General features: G+C 38.9%; 2 protein-coding genes across 2 annotated transcripts in view; one reads left to right on the top strand and one right to left on the bottom strand.

Moving 5' to 3' along the window:
- The first annotated feature begins 1191 nt into the window (after positions 1–1191).
- The window catches only part of LOC122258789 (Golgi-pH regulating cation channel), a 17668-nt gene continuing 3859 nt past the window's right edge, over positions 1192–15000 (top strand). Inside the window, exons 1-14 of the mRNA XM_043024984.2 lie at positions 1192–1354; positions 4756–4908; positions 7971–8111; positions 8246–8375; positions 8781–8972; positions 9348–9485; positions 9902–10064; positions 10481–10598; positions 10871–11064; positions 11793–11922; positions 13316–13465; positions 13626–13678; positions 13824–13851; positions 14087–15000. The exon at positions 14087–15000 is cut by the window's right edge and continues 3859 nt beyond it. Coding sequence (XP_042880918.2) covers positions 1265–1354; positions 4756–4908; positions 7971–8111; positions 8246–8375; positions 8781–8972; positions 9348–9485; positions 9902–10064; positions 10481–10598; positions 10871–11064; positions 11793–11922; positions 13316–13465; positions 13626–13678; positions 13824–13851; positions 14087–14128 — 1722 coding nt within the window. The 5' untranslated portion in view covers positions 1192–1264 and the 3' untranslated portion in view covers positions 14129–15000. The remainder of the gene's footprint in view (positions 1355–4755; positions 4909–7970; positions 8112–8245; positions 8376–8780; positions 8973–9347; positions 9486–9901; positions 10065–10480; positions 10599–10870; positions 11065–11792; positions 11923–13315; positions 13466–13625; positions 13679–13823; positions 13852–14086) is intronic.
- LOC147468403 (uncharacterized) lies at positions 5305–7009 on the bottom strand. The gene has a single exon (XM_086554006.1). The coding sequence runs from the start codon at positions 6658–6660 to the stop codon at positions 5491–5493; it is 1170 nt and encodes a 389-aa protein (XP_086410132.1). The 5' UTR covers positions 6661–7009; the 3' UTR covers positions 5305–5490.

The raw sequence follows: 15000 nt of genomic DNA, 5'->3' as shown, positions 1-15000 counted from the left end.
TCCCTCGAGTAATCTGCATGACTTTTTCATAAAATTGTTCTTACAAACATCAAGTGCTGCTCAGCGCCCTTCAGTTTCTCCCCTTTATCTTCTTTTCTTTATTTTTATATGCCTCTTCATCTCTCTTGAAAAGTCTTATGTTTTAAGAGGATAGTGGCGTGACCACGTTTAAGGGGGATTATGACCCCCATTTTTACTCTGATTTCAACAGACGGGGGGGGGGGGGTACATGCATATGTATTTTTGCAGCACATATACGCTTGGAAGCTTACAGCGTCTCATAAGATGCCTTCCTATCGTTCTTATCTTCGAGTGTCAACAATCAGAAAAAAATTATGTATATTTTTTTTTCATACACCCCATTTATGTGTCCTTGGCCACGCGACAGTTGGAAAAACTTATATCTTATATAAACTTATATTAACCTATATGAACTTATATTAAAAAAATGATTTGTGCCAAAGCTGCATTAATCGACTTGCTTAAGTTTTTATTTATTTATTTTTTTAGTTGAACTAATTTGTGTAGCCACTACAATAAATGTGCCTCTAGTACGTTATAAGAGTGCCATTGAAAATAAAATAACAGAACGCATGAGTGTGAGTGTCTCTTGGCATAAGGATCAAGACTTTGATTACGTGGCGTTATGCACATCGAACTTTTGTAAAGTTTGCAGTGCACTTTTGTGTCGTGTAATCGATATTCAGTTTGTGTGCAGTTCATTTGTAGCTTACTTTTTTTTTATTTTTCAAACGAGAATTAACTAATCTCCTTCCTAAGCCGAACATTATCATGAGTACAATGACAATGTGCGTAATAAAAAAGTTGCATCGATATTCCATTTGAATTGAGCTCTGTAAGTTCGAAGATGACTTATCATGAATTACTTGCAATATTTGATATGTGTTTGAGATTTTATACGATATATAATATAACCAATTACTAGAAAATAATATATAGTATTTATGATAATACTATAAAGGGTGATTAATCCAAATAAGGAATATAGAGTCGAATTCACGCAAATACAAATTCTCATGGATAGACGTCGACGACAATAGACGCACGAACCATAAAGAAGAAGTATAAGGTCCGAAACCCAAACAAAATAGGTTCGGAGTTTCTTTTAGATATTTGAAACCCTCAAAATATCTTTCTCTCCGTTACCCACACCACCTTAAAAGTTTCCAAGACTCTTCACTGTTTGTTGACGTCTGCTTCATGGCTACCGAGATATGACAAGAGCAAGTCAAGTGCAACAAAAATGAGGAAGACTGTGTTTCTAACGCTTCTATCTGCCGCAGTAGTGGCCGCTTTCCCAGAGCAAGGGATTTGGCATCTCTCAACGTCAAAGGTAAGGACAGTTAGTTCCTAATTAAGTCCAACTTTAAGTTTTATTAGGAGGGAGGATTTTTACTCCCTATCAGCCTACGTATTTACCGCATCATGCAATTATTTTTTTATTTTGGGGCCCTTGTGAGTATTTGCTATCGGAGGGACGGCTGTAAAGTGAAGTGAAAGCTGTAATAGAGAGAAGGACAGATATAAACATTTAATTTGCCATTTTGGGAAATATAGAAATTCAAAGTTGGCATATCTCCAATAGCAACAACTTCTATTATGGAAACTGATTCTTGTCTGTTTGATAATAATTCATATTAAAGAGGACTGTATAGAGATTTAGAAAACAAATTTAACAACCATAATGGACAACAAAGCTACACCATCAGGTGTTAACATAATTTGCAGGAAGACAGGGTAAACCCACATCAAAATTATACCCTCAGTGACTTAAGTGATTACCTGGCTTCTGTGCCTTCAATACTTTGGCAGAGTTTATCAAATCTCCATATATTTTACTAGGAAGATAGAGCTTGTAAACCTCCCTGGTGATTTACTAGTAAAAAAAGGAACTAGTTGAAGCTCCATTGTGACAGAATATATGTAATGGAGGGTCATTTGCCTTTTCTAGAGCATGAAAACCATGATGATTACTGGACTTATGTTTCTGATTGAAGTATGCTAACAAAAGAGAACATGCTGGAATGAATAAGGAAAAAGGAGCCACTCATAGTCATTATTGGAATAAAACAAAAATTGTCTATGTAATTAGTGTGGGCATGCCAGATGGCAAGTTTGCTGGAATGCAGGAGAATTGTGATCATTTATATGTTAGAGCACTGAAAGTCTTATCCACTTTTTTTTGTATTTTCATGTTGTGAGATTTATAGTGGACGCTTGTATGCTCTGGCAATGTGTAGACATATAATACCTGTAGTTTAGTCACCAAATCAGAGGAATATATGCTATACACTTCATGTGACATCACTATCACTAATATATGGAGGAAGAAATATAGAGTTTGTCAGAACACTTTCTCTATTGTAATAAAGAAATAAAAACTATTGACAAATATATATACCCTTCCTCTTTCTCACTCCTGGTGCCACTCTTCAAAACAGCCTGACTGGTAGTGGTACCTTACATGCTTCAAAAATAGTTCAAAATGCTCAGGGTGTCAACATATTGCCACCTGTTTGCAAGGGGTTAAATACTCTGTGATGGTAGATATGTTCTGGTAAGATAGAGCTTGTAGTCCACCATAAGGAAAAAAGGCCAAACTCTATTTTTTGCCAGAAAGTGTGTCGCAAATGTTTTCCTTGTTTTTGGCCAAATGTTGAAACTATGAAGGTTGTTAGCCCGATTCAGATAGGGCGCCTAATGACCTAACTGGCAGTCAGGGCAGGTGATTTCTGCCGCTGCTGGCACTGGCTAAAAATTAGAGGGATAGGGAAAATGGTATCTCTGCCCTCTGGGCAGCGCAGACTTGCCTAACAAATATTTTCCTTAAATCCATCACAAAACAAGGGGTTAGGCTGACTTTGGAAAGCTGTAGCTCTGAAACTAGTACTGTTACAGTCGTAATGCTTCATAGTTGTGAGAGCGCTTCTACTGTAAGCAGTTTCCAGTGATGCAACATGTATACATTGACACCCGTCTTTCAGGCCTAATCAGCACTGTATGTCATGAGACCTGTTCACAATGGGTTAAACAATGAAGCTATAGCACTCATGGTGTCCATCGTTTGACACTCATATAGTTATAATGCGTAGGGCCCCCTAGAAATTTAATATCAGTTTATTTGCATGATATTAGCAGATTTTTTTTTGGTTACTTCCCAGCATTTTCCCTAGTATGCTTCATATCCGCCCCATCTGCAAAAATTGCTGGTATAGATAGGACTAAAACTACTAAGAATGCATACCAGATATTCATTTGTACCAAAATTTTATCAATGGAGACTTTTTCCGAATGAAAGCCCTCAGTTGCATATATAAAGATAATTGTACAATTTAAGGTTAAGCCTGCAATTGCTAATCAAAATTTATGGATCAGTTTTTCAAATAATGCTGTGCTTCATACTCCAGAAACAATCAACAAACAGCCACTAAGTATATTCCAGTAAGAAGGAACTTATAAACTTTGCAAATGATTAATTGTAAACCAGTTCAAGCTCTATCTTGGCAGAATATAAATAGTGGGAGTTTTGTTGGCCTTTGCTGGAGCATAAAGTGCAGAGGCCGTGATATCACCTGAAGCAGTTGTGTTTTGGATAATTGCTGATATGACAAAGAGTCGGGGGATGATAATATATTTTCCTTATCCTGCTCTATCATTGCCAAAACAGAGGATAGGATAGAAGAAGAAAGTAAGGAAAGGGAAATTAGATAATGTGGATGACATACTGTCATTCATTTACTCTGTATATTGTCTAAACTTGATGCTTTAGTTTTTTAAAAACCTTTTCATATATATATATAATTATGTAATGACTTTACAAATATTTTTTTCTTATGGTATCTATGCTTGGTTACAAAAAAGGTACATAGTAGTGATGATAATAATAATGATGATTAGGTACATAGTAGTAATGATAATGATGATTATAAAATGATGATGATAACAATTGATGATGATAATTGATGATAACAATTGATGATGATAATTGATGATAATAGTAGATGATAATAATTGATGGTAATTATTGATGATAAGGATTAATGATTACAGTTGATAATAGCGAGAGATGATAATGAGGATACAAAGATGATAATGATGATTGTAATGATATGACATTGATGAAAATGATGATTGTAATGATATGACATTGATGAAAATGATGATTGTAATGATATGACATTGATGATAATGATGATGATAATGGCAATGATGATATTTTGAACAGTAATTATAATACTAATGATAAAATAAAAAATGATAGTGATAGTAATGATAATTGACAATAAAATTATTAAATAAACTTGGTGATAGATGTGGCAAAATGATTGCAGTGCCCCTTTGGCACTTTGGCTCTCTGACAAAGGCTAACAGACCATAATTTATATTTGGAAAGGATAGACCTTGAACTGGTTCATTATTTGATGGTAAATTGCCAGAGAGGTCTACAAACCATACATACATAATGATCATTATCATCTGCAATTATTGTTATACATTTTACAAATTGATTAACATTTTATTTTCAATATGTTAAACTTGTTTGATAGATGGAAACAATGTCTTCTGACCGATCCTATGAATACATACTTGTGATTATACCAAAAAAATCATGATGTGTAATACATGACGTGCACTGAGAGAACTCCCATGCACTGACAGTTGAGTGGGCAATTGAGCACATCAGAAAATAGATATTGATGGCTGTCTAAATGGAAAAAAAAATATATCTTGCAGGAAAATGAATATGTTGGAGTTAAGAAGAGCATGTTCAAAGGTGGCAAAATCAACATTAAGGTCCGGTGTAAACCAACCAATAGACCGCTGGATATTGAAATCACCTGGATGCTAAGGAAGACGCCTTGCTGGAATGAGTACGTCATACCAGAGGTAAGGTTACTTTTGGTTAACGCCTCTTGATTGTATCTTCTTTTTAATTCGTGAATTGCATTGTCTCTTCTCTTGTTATCTTTATGTCTCTGTCTCTTTTTCTCTCTGTGTCTGGTTCAATATTTTGATTGCTCTCTCTCTCTCTCTTTTTCTCTGTGTGTCTTTCTCAGTATTTTGATGAGTCTCTCTCTCTCTCTCTTTCTCTCTCTCTCTCTCTCTCTCTCTCTCTCTCTCTCTCTCTCTCTCTCTCTCTCTCTCTCTCTCTCTCTCTCTCTCTCTCTCTCTCTCTCTCTCTCTCTCTCTCTCTCTCTCTCTCCCTCTCTCTCCCTCCCTCCCTCCCTCCCTCCCTCCCTCCCTCCCTCCCTCCCTCCCTCCCTTTCCCTCTCCCTCTTTTTTTTTTTTTTTTTTTTTTTAAAGAAATAATCGACCTCCTATTCGTTTCAAACGAGTCTCTGTGTTGTGAAATATATGTGTAATAATATTTCACAGAACAGTCCACTGGCCCCGTCCTCGCCAATGGCTGTGGTCGACATCCAACTTATTTTAGGGATGTATTTTAACCTTTATTACTTTTGCTTACAATTACATATTTCTTTCTATTCTACTATTTATAACAGTTTCCTCTATATCTAAATCCTTAAGACTAGTGTACATTGCCGGTTTGTTCCTTGTTCCTCGTAGACAGAGCAGTGAAGACCGTAGTAGTGAGAAGGCCAATCGACACCTCATCCATGCAACGACGGCGCTCTTCTGTTGCTGCCTTTTCTCTGCAAGCTGTTGTGCAAGGGATGAGTAGAATATCGTCGCTCTCGGTGACATTCCCCCAGAAGTCGTGAATACAAGTGGTGTGAAAGTACCTTGCTCGACTTCTCGGACGCGTTCGCCATACTCCCTCATTTTGTTGTTCTCATGCTTGGTGTGAGCAGAGAGGAGTTCCTGGGATCGGTTGCTCGTGGCCATAGGGTTGAAGATTCGTATGTCGAAGAAGGCCCGTTGCCCTCGTACCCAGAAACTGTTGGCACTGATGTCTAATCTGGCGTCGTCTGCAGTGTTGGTGGATTGGAGTGAGAAGTTGCGCCCTTCTGTGGGGATGAGGTGAGGTTCGATCCTCACGTCGCGGCACACCTCGCCAAGCATTTGTGCAGTCACGTCCCTCACCTCGTCGTGGCGCATGCAAACGAAGCCTCCCGTCTTGCACGTCATGGCATGGTTGGGGTCGAAAGCCGAACCGCATGTGCAGTGCTGGTGTAGGTCCTCTATTGGCCAACCATATCTCAGGGCAAGTGCGTCCACAAACTCCTGTTTGTTTAAACTAAACCCTTTGACTTTGATGGGGAGACTGGTCAACCAGTTAGAGGCGCCGGTTTCGCGTGCCATACTCATTCTTCTTTTCATATCCTCAGTAATTATAGAGGTTAGTTCTTGAAGTTGTGCCCTCTGCTTTGTTTCTCTATTTTTTGTAATTTCCATTTTGATTGTTTTTTGTTGTGTTGTATCAGGCTGTGTATATGTTTCTTGCGTTATTATGGCTTGAGTTAGGCTGGCTGAGAGCTTGACAGAGTTTTGGAACTCCATGTCCGCTATTTTACACGGGTTTGTTATGCCGAGTCCCCCAAGCCTTGGCGGAAGTTCGAGTATGGCTCTCTCGTTGGCAGTGGGATTTCTTCCACCTGATAGTGCTGGGATCAGGTGCTTTACAATTGCTTCCTCAAGTGGTGAAAGTAAAGGCTCGATGTTAGGTATAGTTCGCATTAAGAAGTTCCACTTGTGTTTGATACCGAAGGTGAAGGCGGTATATGCCGAGTGCGGTTCCTTCTTTGCGATTTCTGCCAGCTCTATCACTTCCCTTCTCCATTCATCCACTTGCCTTATTATGTATTCTTCCCTGGCTGCTGTTGTGCAAGAACTGCCCCAAGGTGTTTTTCACCGCCGGCCTTTATGATCACGTTTGTTTCTCGGAAGGCTTCTCTGGCTTGTCCGAGATATTCCGGTTTTACAATTAAAACCGATTTGGCGGCGTTCGGAAAATATCCTTGTGGAGGGCCATGTGTCTCAATGAGATTCCACCACTTCCTTATGTTCTCAATTTTCCCTGCTCCGGCCAGGTCGTCGGCATAAGCAACTTGCTTTATATTTGTTGTTTTGTGGTCAATTATTGTTTGTAGCCTGAGGAGACCGATGGCGTACATCGCCATGGCAATTGGGTCACCTTGTGTTGTGCCCTCGGCTGAAGCTATCATCTCATAGGTATTTCCCTCTCCCTCTCCCTCTCCCTCTCCCTCTCCCTCTCCCTCTCCCTCTCTTTCCCCCCTCTCCCTCTCTTTCCCCCCTCTCCCTCTCTCACTCCCTCCCCCTCCCCTCCCTCTCTTACTCCCTCCCCCTCCCCTCCCTCTCTCACTCCCTCCCCCTCCCCTCCCCTCCCCTCCCTCTCTCAGTCCCTCCCCCTCCCCTCGCCTCCCTCTCTCACTCCCTCCCCCTCCCCTCCCCTCCCTCTCTCACTCCCTCCCCTCCCCCCCTCCCCTCCCCTCCCCTCCCCTCCCCTCCCCTCCCCTCCCCTCCCCTCCCCTCCCCTCCCCTCCCCTCCCCTCCCCTCCTCCCCTCCCCTCCCCTCCCCTCCCCTCCCCTCTCCCTCTCCCCCTCTCCCTCTCCCTCTCCCTCTCCCTCTCCCTCTCCCTCTCCCTCTCCCTCTCCCTCTCCCTCTCCCTCTCCCTCTCCCTCTCCCTCTCCCTCTCCCTTTCCCTCTCCCTCTCTCCATTTCCTCTTTTACCTTCACCCTCTGTTTTTCTCCTTCCCTCTCCTTCTTCCTATTGTACTTCCTGTTGTATTGTGTTTGACAATGGCAATATTTCAAGACAAATAATGGATGTACAACTAATTAAGTATTAGGTGGATGAGAAACAGGTAAATAAGTAAAATAAAACAGAAAAAAATGAACCATCATTTTCTAGTCATAGTTTCATTTAACTGTTTGATGTTTTCTCACTAACTTGAAAAAATAATCAAATACTGAGTGCCCTTAGTATTGAATATGTATTTAACATTGCTTCTACTCTCACTTTCAGGATGGGAAGGATACAGTGTTGAAAAATTACTTCAACCACCCAGGTCAGTTTGTCCTGGAATCTAAAGATGGGAAGGTTTACGAACCAGGATTTGTGAAGACAGAACCAGAAAGATTTCCTTGTGATGACAACATCATCTTGGTATGCACAGCCCTTCAGTTTTTGCATTTTTTGTTTCTGCTATATCATGTAGTTCTATTTTGTTATTGTGAATATTCTTATGGATAGTTTTCAGTGTATCTTTCACTTGTTTATTTTATACTGTCTAATCCTAGGATGAAGTTGACCTGGAAACAAAATTGGTAATGAAGTCAGATGCAGATGCTAAAGAGGCTCACGTAGCAGCTGCAAGAGCAGTGGCAGGGGATACAGCACCAACTGAAGATGCACCTGTAACAAAATCAGGTAACAGAGAGCTGGGACTTCTTGTTCATATGTGTATTTCAGATGTACAGAATATTTTTACAACTTTTTTTAGTAGAATTTGGATTTTTTAAATTCTGTCTTATAAAAAGACCTCTGGATATGAAGTTGAATTTATCTCAGATACTATTTCTGGCGTAAAATAACCTGAAAAGTGTCAATATGCTTTCTGATTTTATTGATGAATATTCCCAAATAGTGCGAGAAAATCACCAAAGTATAACAAAACAGCATTATTACGATTATTGAAAATTGTTTTTATAATCATAATTTTGTTATAGAACATTCTATATGGTATTAAAAGATCCTCAAAGAAGAGATAAATCTGTAAATGGCTCCCATGTGTCCATATTAATAACTCCATTTGGCACCTCCTTTACGTTAAAGGTGTTTCGGCAAACGACATCAGTGCTGGAGGAGCTGCCCAGACCAAACACCCGGTGGCCATCCTGCCCTTCGATGGTGTCTACCTCTTGGTGGTCCACACGGCAGTTGCTGATGAAGTGATGGGCAACGATTCGTATATTGCAGAGATTGATATTGAGATGAGGAGTGACTACGGTTACCTCTCGGCTGTAGGTATGTAGCAGTGAAGATTTTCAGTTGATTTAGCCTAATGGCTTCTTTGACTATTTTATTTAATTATTATTATTGTTATTTTGATTATTGTTTTGATTATTAGTACGATTATGATAAAAACGGCCCTTTTTTTCTTCTTATTTTTTTATGAATGAAAGAAAGCAATTACAGTAATTAAGTGATAGTAAAAGATGTATGGATATCTATAAAGATATTGAAATATGAAAGAACTGGTACTATCATAGTATAGATTTTTATTTCCATTGTCATTTTGGCACTCATAAAGTGTGATATGTCATCAGATGAGATCTCCTTCACGCAAGCTCCTTGAGTCCTAGGGAAGGCTTGACACTGAATTACTGGTCGTTCTTGCAGATTGGCCATTGCTTGGCTTCTACGTGGCCATGTGTGTGGTGTACCTTATCTATGGCCTGGCTTGGCTCATCGTCTCCTTCATGCATTGGAGGGAACTTCTCCGTGTGCAGTACTGGATTGGCACGGTTATCTTGCTTGGTAAGGATCTTTTTTCTCTTTTGTTGTACAACTTCCGTTAATGAATGTTCTGAAACTTCCTTTCACTATCTATCTCTATCACTTTTTTGTCATTTGCTTCCTCATCTTCTTCCTCCTCTTCATTTTCCTCTTGCTGTTTATCTTCTTCCTCCTTCTTATCTTCCTCATGCTCTCTATCTTCTTCCTTCTTTTTATCTTTCTGCTCCTACCACTAACACTACTATTACTACTATTACTACTATTACTACTATTACTACTATTACTACTATTACTACTATTACTACTATTACTACTATTAGTACTATTACTACTATTACTGTTTTTTCTTTCCACCCCCCTGGCTTTTCGCTCATCCTTTTCCCCATCCCTATTCACTTATCATAAACTCCTTTGACCCTGGATCTCCATCTCTGCAGGTATGCTGGAAAAAGCTGTGTTCACAGCTGAATACAGCAGCATTAACCAGAATGGGTACAGCGTCCCCGGCCTCATCATTTTGGCTGAGTTGGCTTCCTGTGCCAAGCGCACTCTTGCCCGGATGCTGGTCATTATTGTTTCACTTGGATTTGGGATTGTCAAGTGAGTGAAATGTGCCATGTCTCTTTTTTTTATCTGTATATATATTCACCATCAACATCATCATCATCATCATCATCATCATCATCATCATCATCATCATCATCATCATCATCATCATCATCATCATCATCATCATCATCATCATCATCATCATCATCATCATCATCATCATCATCACCATCATCACCATCATCACCATCATCAACATCACCATCATCTATAAGGGGTACTGTAGTGTATTGAATAAAGAACACTAGTTTTGCAATGCTTGTGAACCATGTTGCACTTCATATCAGTATTATATACAAGAGATATGCTATGTAAAACACTTGAGAGAATGAATAATATGGCATATATTAATTACTTTTTTGTAATCTGTATATCAGAATGAAATTAAGCATAGTTTGACTTTCCAGGCCACGCTTAGGTGTGATCCTGCACCGTGTTGTTGGGGTTGGTCTACTCTACTTTGTCCTTTCAAGCATTGAAGGATGTACAAGAGCCTTACAGTCCAGAAGTGATCCTCAGAAACAGGTAATCTTTTATGGAAGTACAGGAGTATCTTGATTGTATTTGGTTAATTTGTCACTGAAGGAATTAGTATATTTAAGATTTTTCAAAGTCATATTTTCATGAAAATTGTGGCATTTAATGTTAGAGAACCAAGTATATTCAAATATACCGCTGACTGCTGTTATAACTTATGCTTGTATTATCTGTATGATGTATAAAATCTGCAATATATAAGAAAATAAGTTGTGTATATTTTTTTGCCATAGTTAGAATCCCCTGATGTCCTTCTCCAGGTCCTTCTAGCCTCCCTGCCTCTATCCCTGCTGGAGTCTGCCATCTGTCTTTGGATTTTCACCGGACTTGTGCAAACCACACGCATCCTTCGCCTGAGACGCAACCTGGTCAAGCTCTCCCTCTACCGGCACTTCACCAACACACTTGCATTTGCTGTCATAGCCTCGGTCATCTTCATGGTGTGGTCCATCAGGTGAGTAACTCAAATTGTGTATGAAGAATTTGGAGTGCCTGCTGATTTATACATCTGTTATATGGATTGCATAGTTATATAATGAAGGTAATTGGATGCACTCCATAATTATGAAAGATGAAGTGGATGGGAATTGAACACCAGAGGAAAATCTGCATTTTTGCTAGCATTCATGTTTAGAAATGGATTGATAAAAATGCCCTTTATATTTTACTCAATAATGTTTTGTGTGTCTAGAAGACACTATTGATTAGAAAAAATTATATATTTATAAACATTTTTTTTTTCTTCACTGAAACACTTGAGTCTAATATTTTGAAGTACAACTCTTCATCCAAGAAACATGAATAACATTGAATAAATGAGAATGAAAAGAGTTGGATATGGATGGAGACTTCAGATGCTGAACAAAAAGCATAGGAGGCAGATTGATTTTTAGAAATATATTCTTTTTACACAAGCAATATTTTTATTTGTTTCATTTCATGATTATTTATATAATGAACATGTTTTGTGTGAGTATGTTGAGCTATTAGGAATATTGTTTTTGTGTGGTGTAATCTTACTCTTGAGTAAGATTATTTGCATTTATTCAAAGGATTTCCTTTAATGCTAAGTCCAATCACCCAAAATGAATACAACTTGGACCAATGTAATGTTGCAAATAAGTCCTAAATAACAAGGACCATTAATGATGTACAGGCAATAAGTGCTCTTTCACTCACCAGGTACCACCAGTTTGAAAAATGTCTTACCGACTGGAAGGAGCTGTGGGTGGACGATGCTTATTGGCATGTCCTCTTCGCTGTGGTCCTCCTGGTGATTATGATCCTCTGGCGGCCATCCAATAACAACCAGGTAAACTATGGGGTTTGCAGTTGAGGAAATATCCTAGTTTAGTGAGTTCAAGGAGTTGTATCACATCTATATCTTTATCTGTGTCTATCTATCTATCTATCTGTCTATCCGTTGATCTATCCATTTTTCTGGCTATGTTTCTATCTATCAGTTGATCTATCCATTAATTTATCTGTCCATCAATTTAAGTATTATATATCTATCTATCTATCTATCTATCAATCTATCTATCTATAAATCTATCTATATCTGTATATTTATCTATTTGTCTATTTATCTGTATCAGTGTCAATATCAATATCAATATCTACCTTCATCTTCACCTTCACCTTCACCTACCTCTACCTCTACCTCTACCTCTACCTCTACCTCTACCTCTACTGTTACCTCTACTGTTACCTCTACCTATACATCTACCTCTACTGTTGTCTCTACCTCTCCCTCTACCTCTACCTCTACCTCTACCTCTACCTCTGCCTCTAGTGTTACCTCTACATCTAATACTACCTCTACTTTTACCTCTACCTCTACTTCTACCTCTACTTCTACCTCTACCTCTACCTCTACCTCTACCTCTACCTCTACCTCTACCTCTACTGTTACCTCTATCTCCATGTTACCTTTACTGTTACCTCTACCTCCAATGTTACCTCTACCTTTCCATCTTAGTTACATTACATTAATTTTCACTATAGCCTTATAGCATGCTATGACCCAAACAATGTTATAATTTTTGGTGTATTTATTAGGCATCAATCTAAACTTAGAGGTAGCTATGATAAACAGTCATAGAATAAACAAAAAAGGATGTAGTGCGACCAAAGTTACAAGCAGAATATTGAATAAAATGAATGGATGGTAATGTGATGTTAGATGAGGGGTGGAGGAAAGATGCATAGTTAACCCATTAACGACGGGTAACAGGATGCCACATCAAGTGGTGGCAGGGTCAGCTGACAGGGACGAGATATTTCTTCGTGGCTATCCTCCTGGCTGGCGTGCCCTTGGCCGCAGCCAGTGCAGGTGAGAATCCCGAGGCGTTAGGCATTTGAAATAACCTGGCATTTTGACCATTTAGAGCCAAAATAGCCCCGTCGTTAACAGGTTAACCCAATGATGACGGTGTGTCACACCCGTGTGACACGGCTAAATGCCTGATGATGGGGTGACACACCAGTGTGACATTTCCGATGCAATATTGCATAGGCCCGGCGTAGGGGGTTGCCGCTTCTCACTGGGCATGTTGGGATTGGGTTCAGGGTAGAGTTTATGACGAGAAACAAAGGGAGTTAGAAGAAGAATGAACAAAAAGATGGAAAAGAAGATTAGGGAAAGCACTGTCTTTTCTTATCTACAAGTACTAAATCACTCAACTCTTTCCTTCTCTTTCCAGCGCTTTGCCTTCTCACCCTTGTTAGATGATGGATCTGATGCGGATGATGAAGAGGAGGCTGAGAAGCTGATGGCTGACATTTCTGATACGATGAAGTTCCGAAACACTCGCAATTCGACCTCGTCTTCACCTCGTGAATCACGCTCTGTGGTGCGTTACGATGAAATAAGGCGTTGTGTATTCTACTTGGCTTATTGCATGCTATGTTGATATGATTAGTTTTCCCTGTTCTAGATATTTTGCTGATTTTTTTTTATATGTGTCTATGACTTTTCTTCCCTGATTGTTCATGGTGATTTTCAATTTTCAGGAGGACGATCTGAAATGGGTTGAGGAAAATATCCCTTCCTCTATTGCTGACAGGTAAGTTTCTATAGTTTTCTCAGATTTGTTTTATGCATGATTTTTCTCTAATGTATTTTGTGGATAAAGATAAGAGAAAATGTAATCAGTTATTATCAATTAATAATGATTATCAATTAAAGTATTTTTCCTGCTCTTCTTTCAGTGCTCTTCCCATTCTGGACTCAGATGAGGTAAATGGTTCAATATATCTATTATAAGGATTATGTACTACTATGAAAATGCATATTACATTGATATTTGGCTCTGTTTAATTTGCATGTTCATGTATGACAGGCCAATAGTTATAATTCTCATTATTTTGGAATACTTTTTATGGCAATGATGTGTGTTATAGTTTGTGTTGCATTTGTCTTGTCTTTCATTTCTGATATCTAGGGTGAAACTAATACTTCTTTTCTCCTTCAGGAAATTGTCACTTCCAAGTTCGAGATTTCAAAGATGCAGTGAGATCTCCATAGAAGCTTCTGTGACACAGCAGATCCATTCCATTACCCAGCAGCAGTGATGCTATTGGGTCCCAATACATGTTCTGTCGCCAAAGTATAGAAACAAATGTTCTTTCCCTCCCCATTGCCCACTTTATTTCCTCCCTCCTCTTGTAAGTTCATGAAAGACAGACTGTGCCTAGGTTAAGCCTTAGATTGTGTGAATGGAGTGATATGAGAGAGTATCACAGATTGTGCTATTGCTGTACAGTTCTCCTTATCATGTAATGCATGTTTTCATCAGCATCTGATTTAGTCATTGTGTTTGGAAGCCTTTTCTCTGCTCTAATATATTAAAAACAGAAACTTTCTCACATATTCCAGATGCTAATTTTGTGAAATGTTTCCTCAAATGCCCAGTAGTGTAAATATGCTTTTTCAGAATGCATAGGGTATGGAAAATATTCTTTGATGACATACCATACTTTTGGGCTCCTCATACCATCATGTTCATCACCCAATTTAGTCTTCATCTCCCCTATTAATTTTACTTCAACCATTATATAATGTTTCCTTCTTGATTCCATGCCCTTTACATGCCTTATTTAGTAATAATTCAAGGAGTTTAATGTGTTAACTCAACTGTTTGTGATGTAATTGGTAAGGATGAAGGAATGACCTGAGTATGAAACAACCACCAAAAACCTAAATGCTGCAGGAACTTTGTTGTTGACTATCTAGGGTTAGTAGACCACTCAGTATGTGTTTTACTGAGTACCACACAGGTCCTTGGGTGTTATCAGTTTTAACTGTGGCTTTATTAAAGTTTAGACTATCATGGTGTGAATGTAATTTTGTAAGTTTTGTATTGGTACTAGACACAAAAAGAATATT

The sequence above is a fragment of the Penaeus japonicus genome, unplaced genomic scaffold, assembly GCF_977035675.1.
Source record: "Penaeus japonicus unplaced genomic scaffold, GWHDUDI00000001_assembly GWHDUDI00000029, whole genome shotgun sequence".
Classification (NCBI taxonomy): domain Eukaryota; kingdom Metazoa; phylum Arthropoda; class Malacostraca; order Decapoda; family Penaeidae; genus Penaeus; species Penaeus japonicus.
This window is presented reverse-complemented; position numbering and strand designations above follow the sequence as displayed.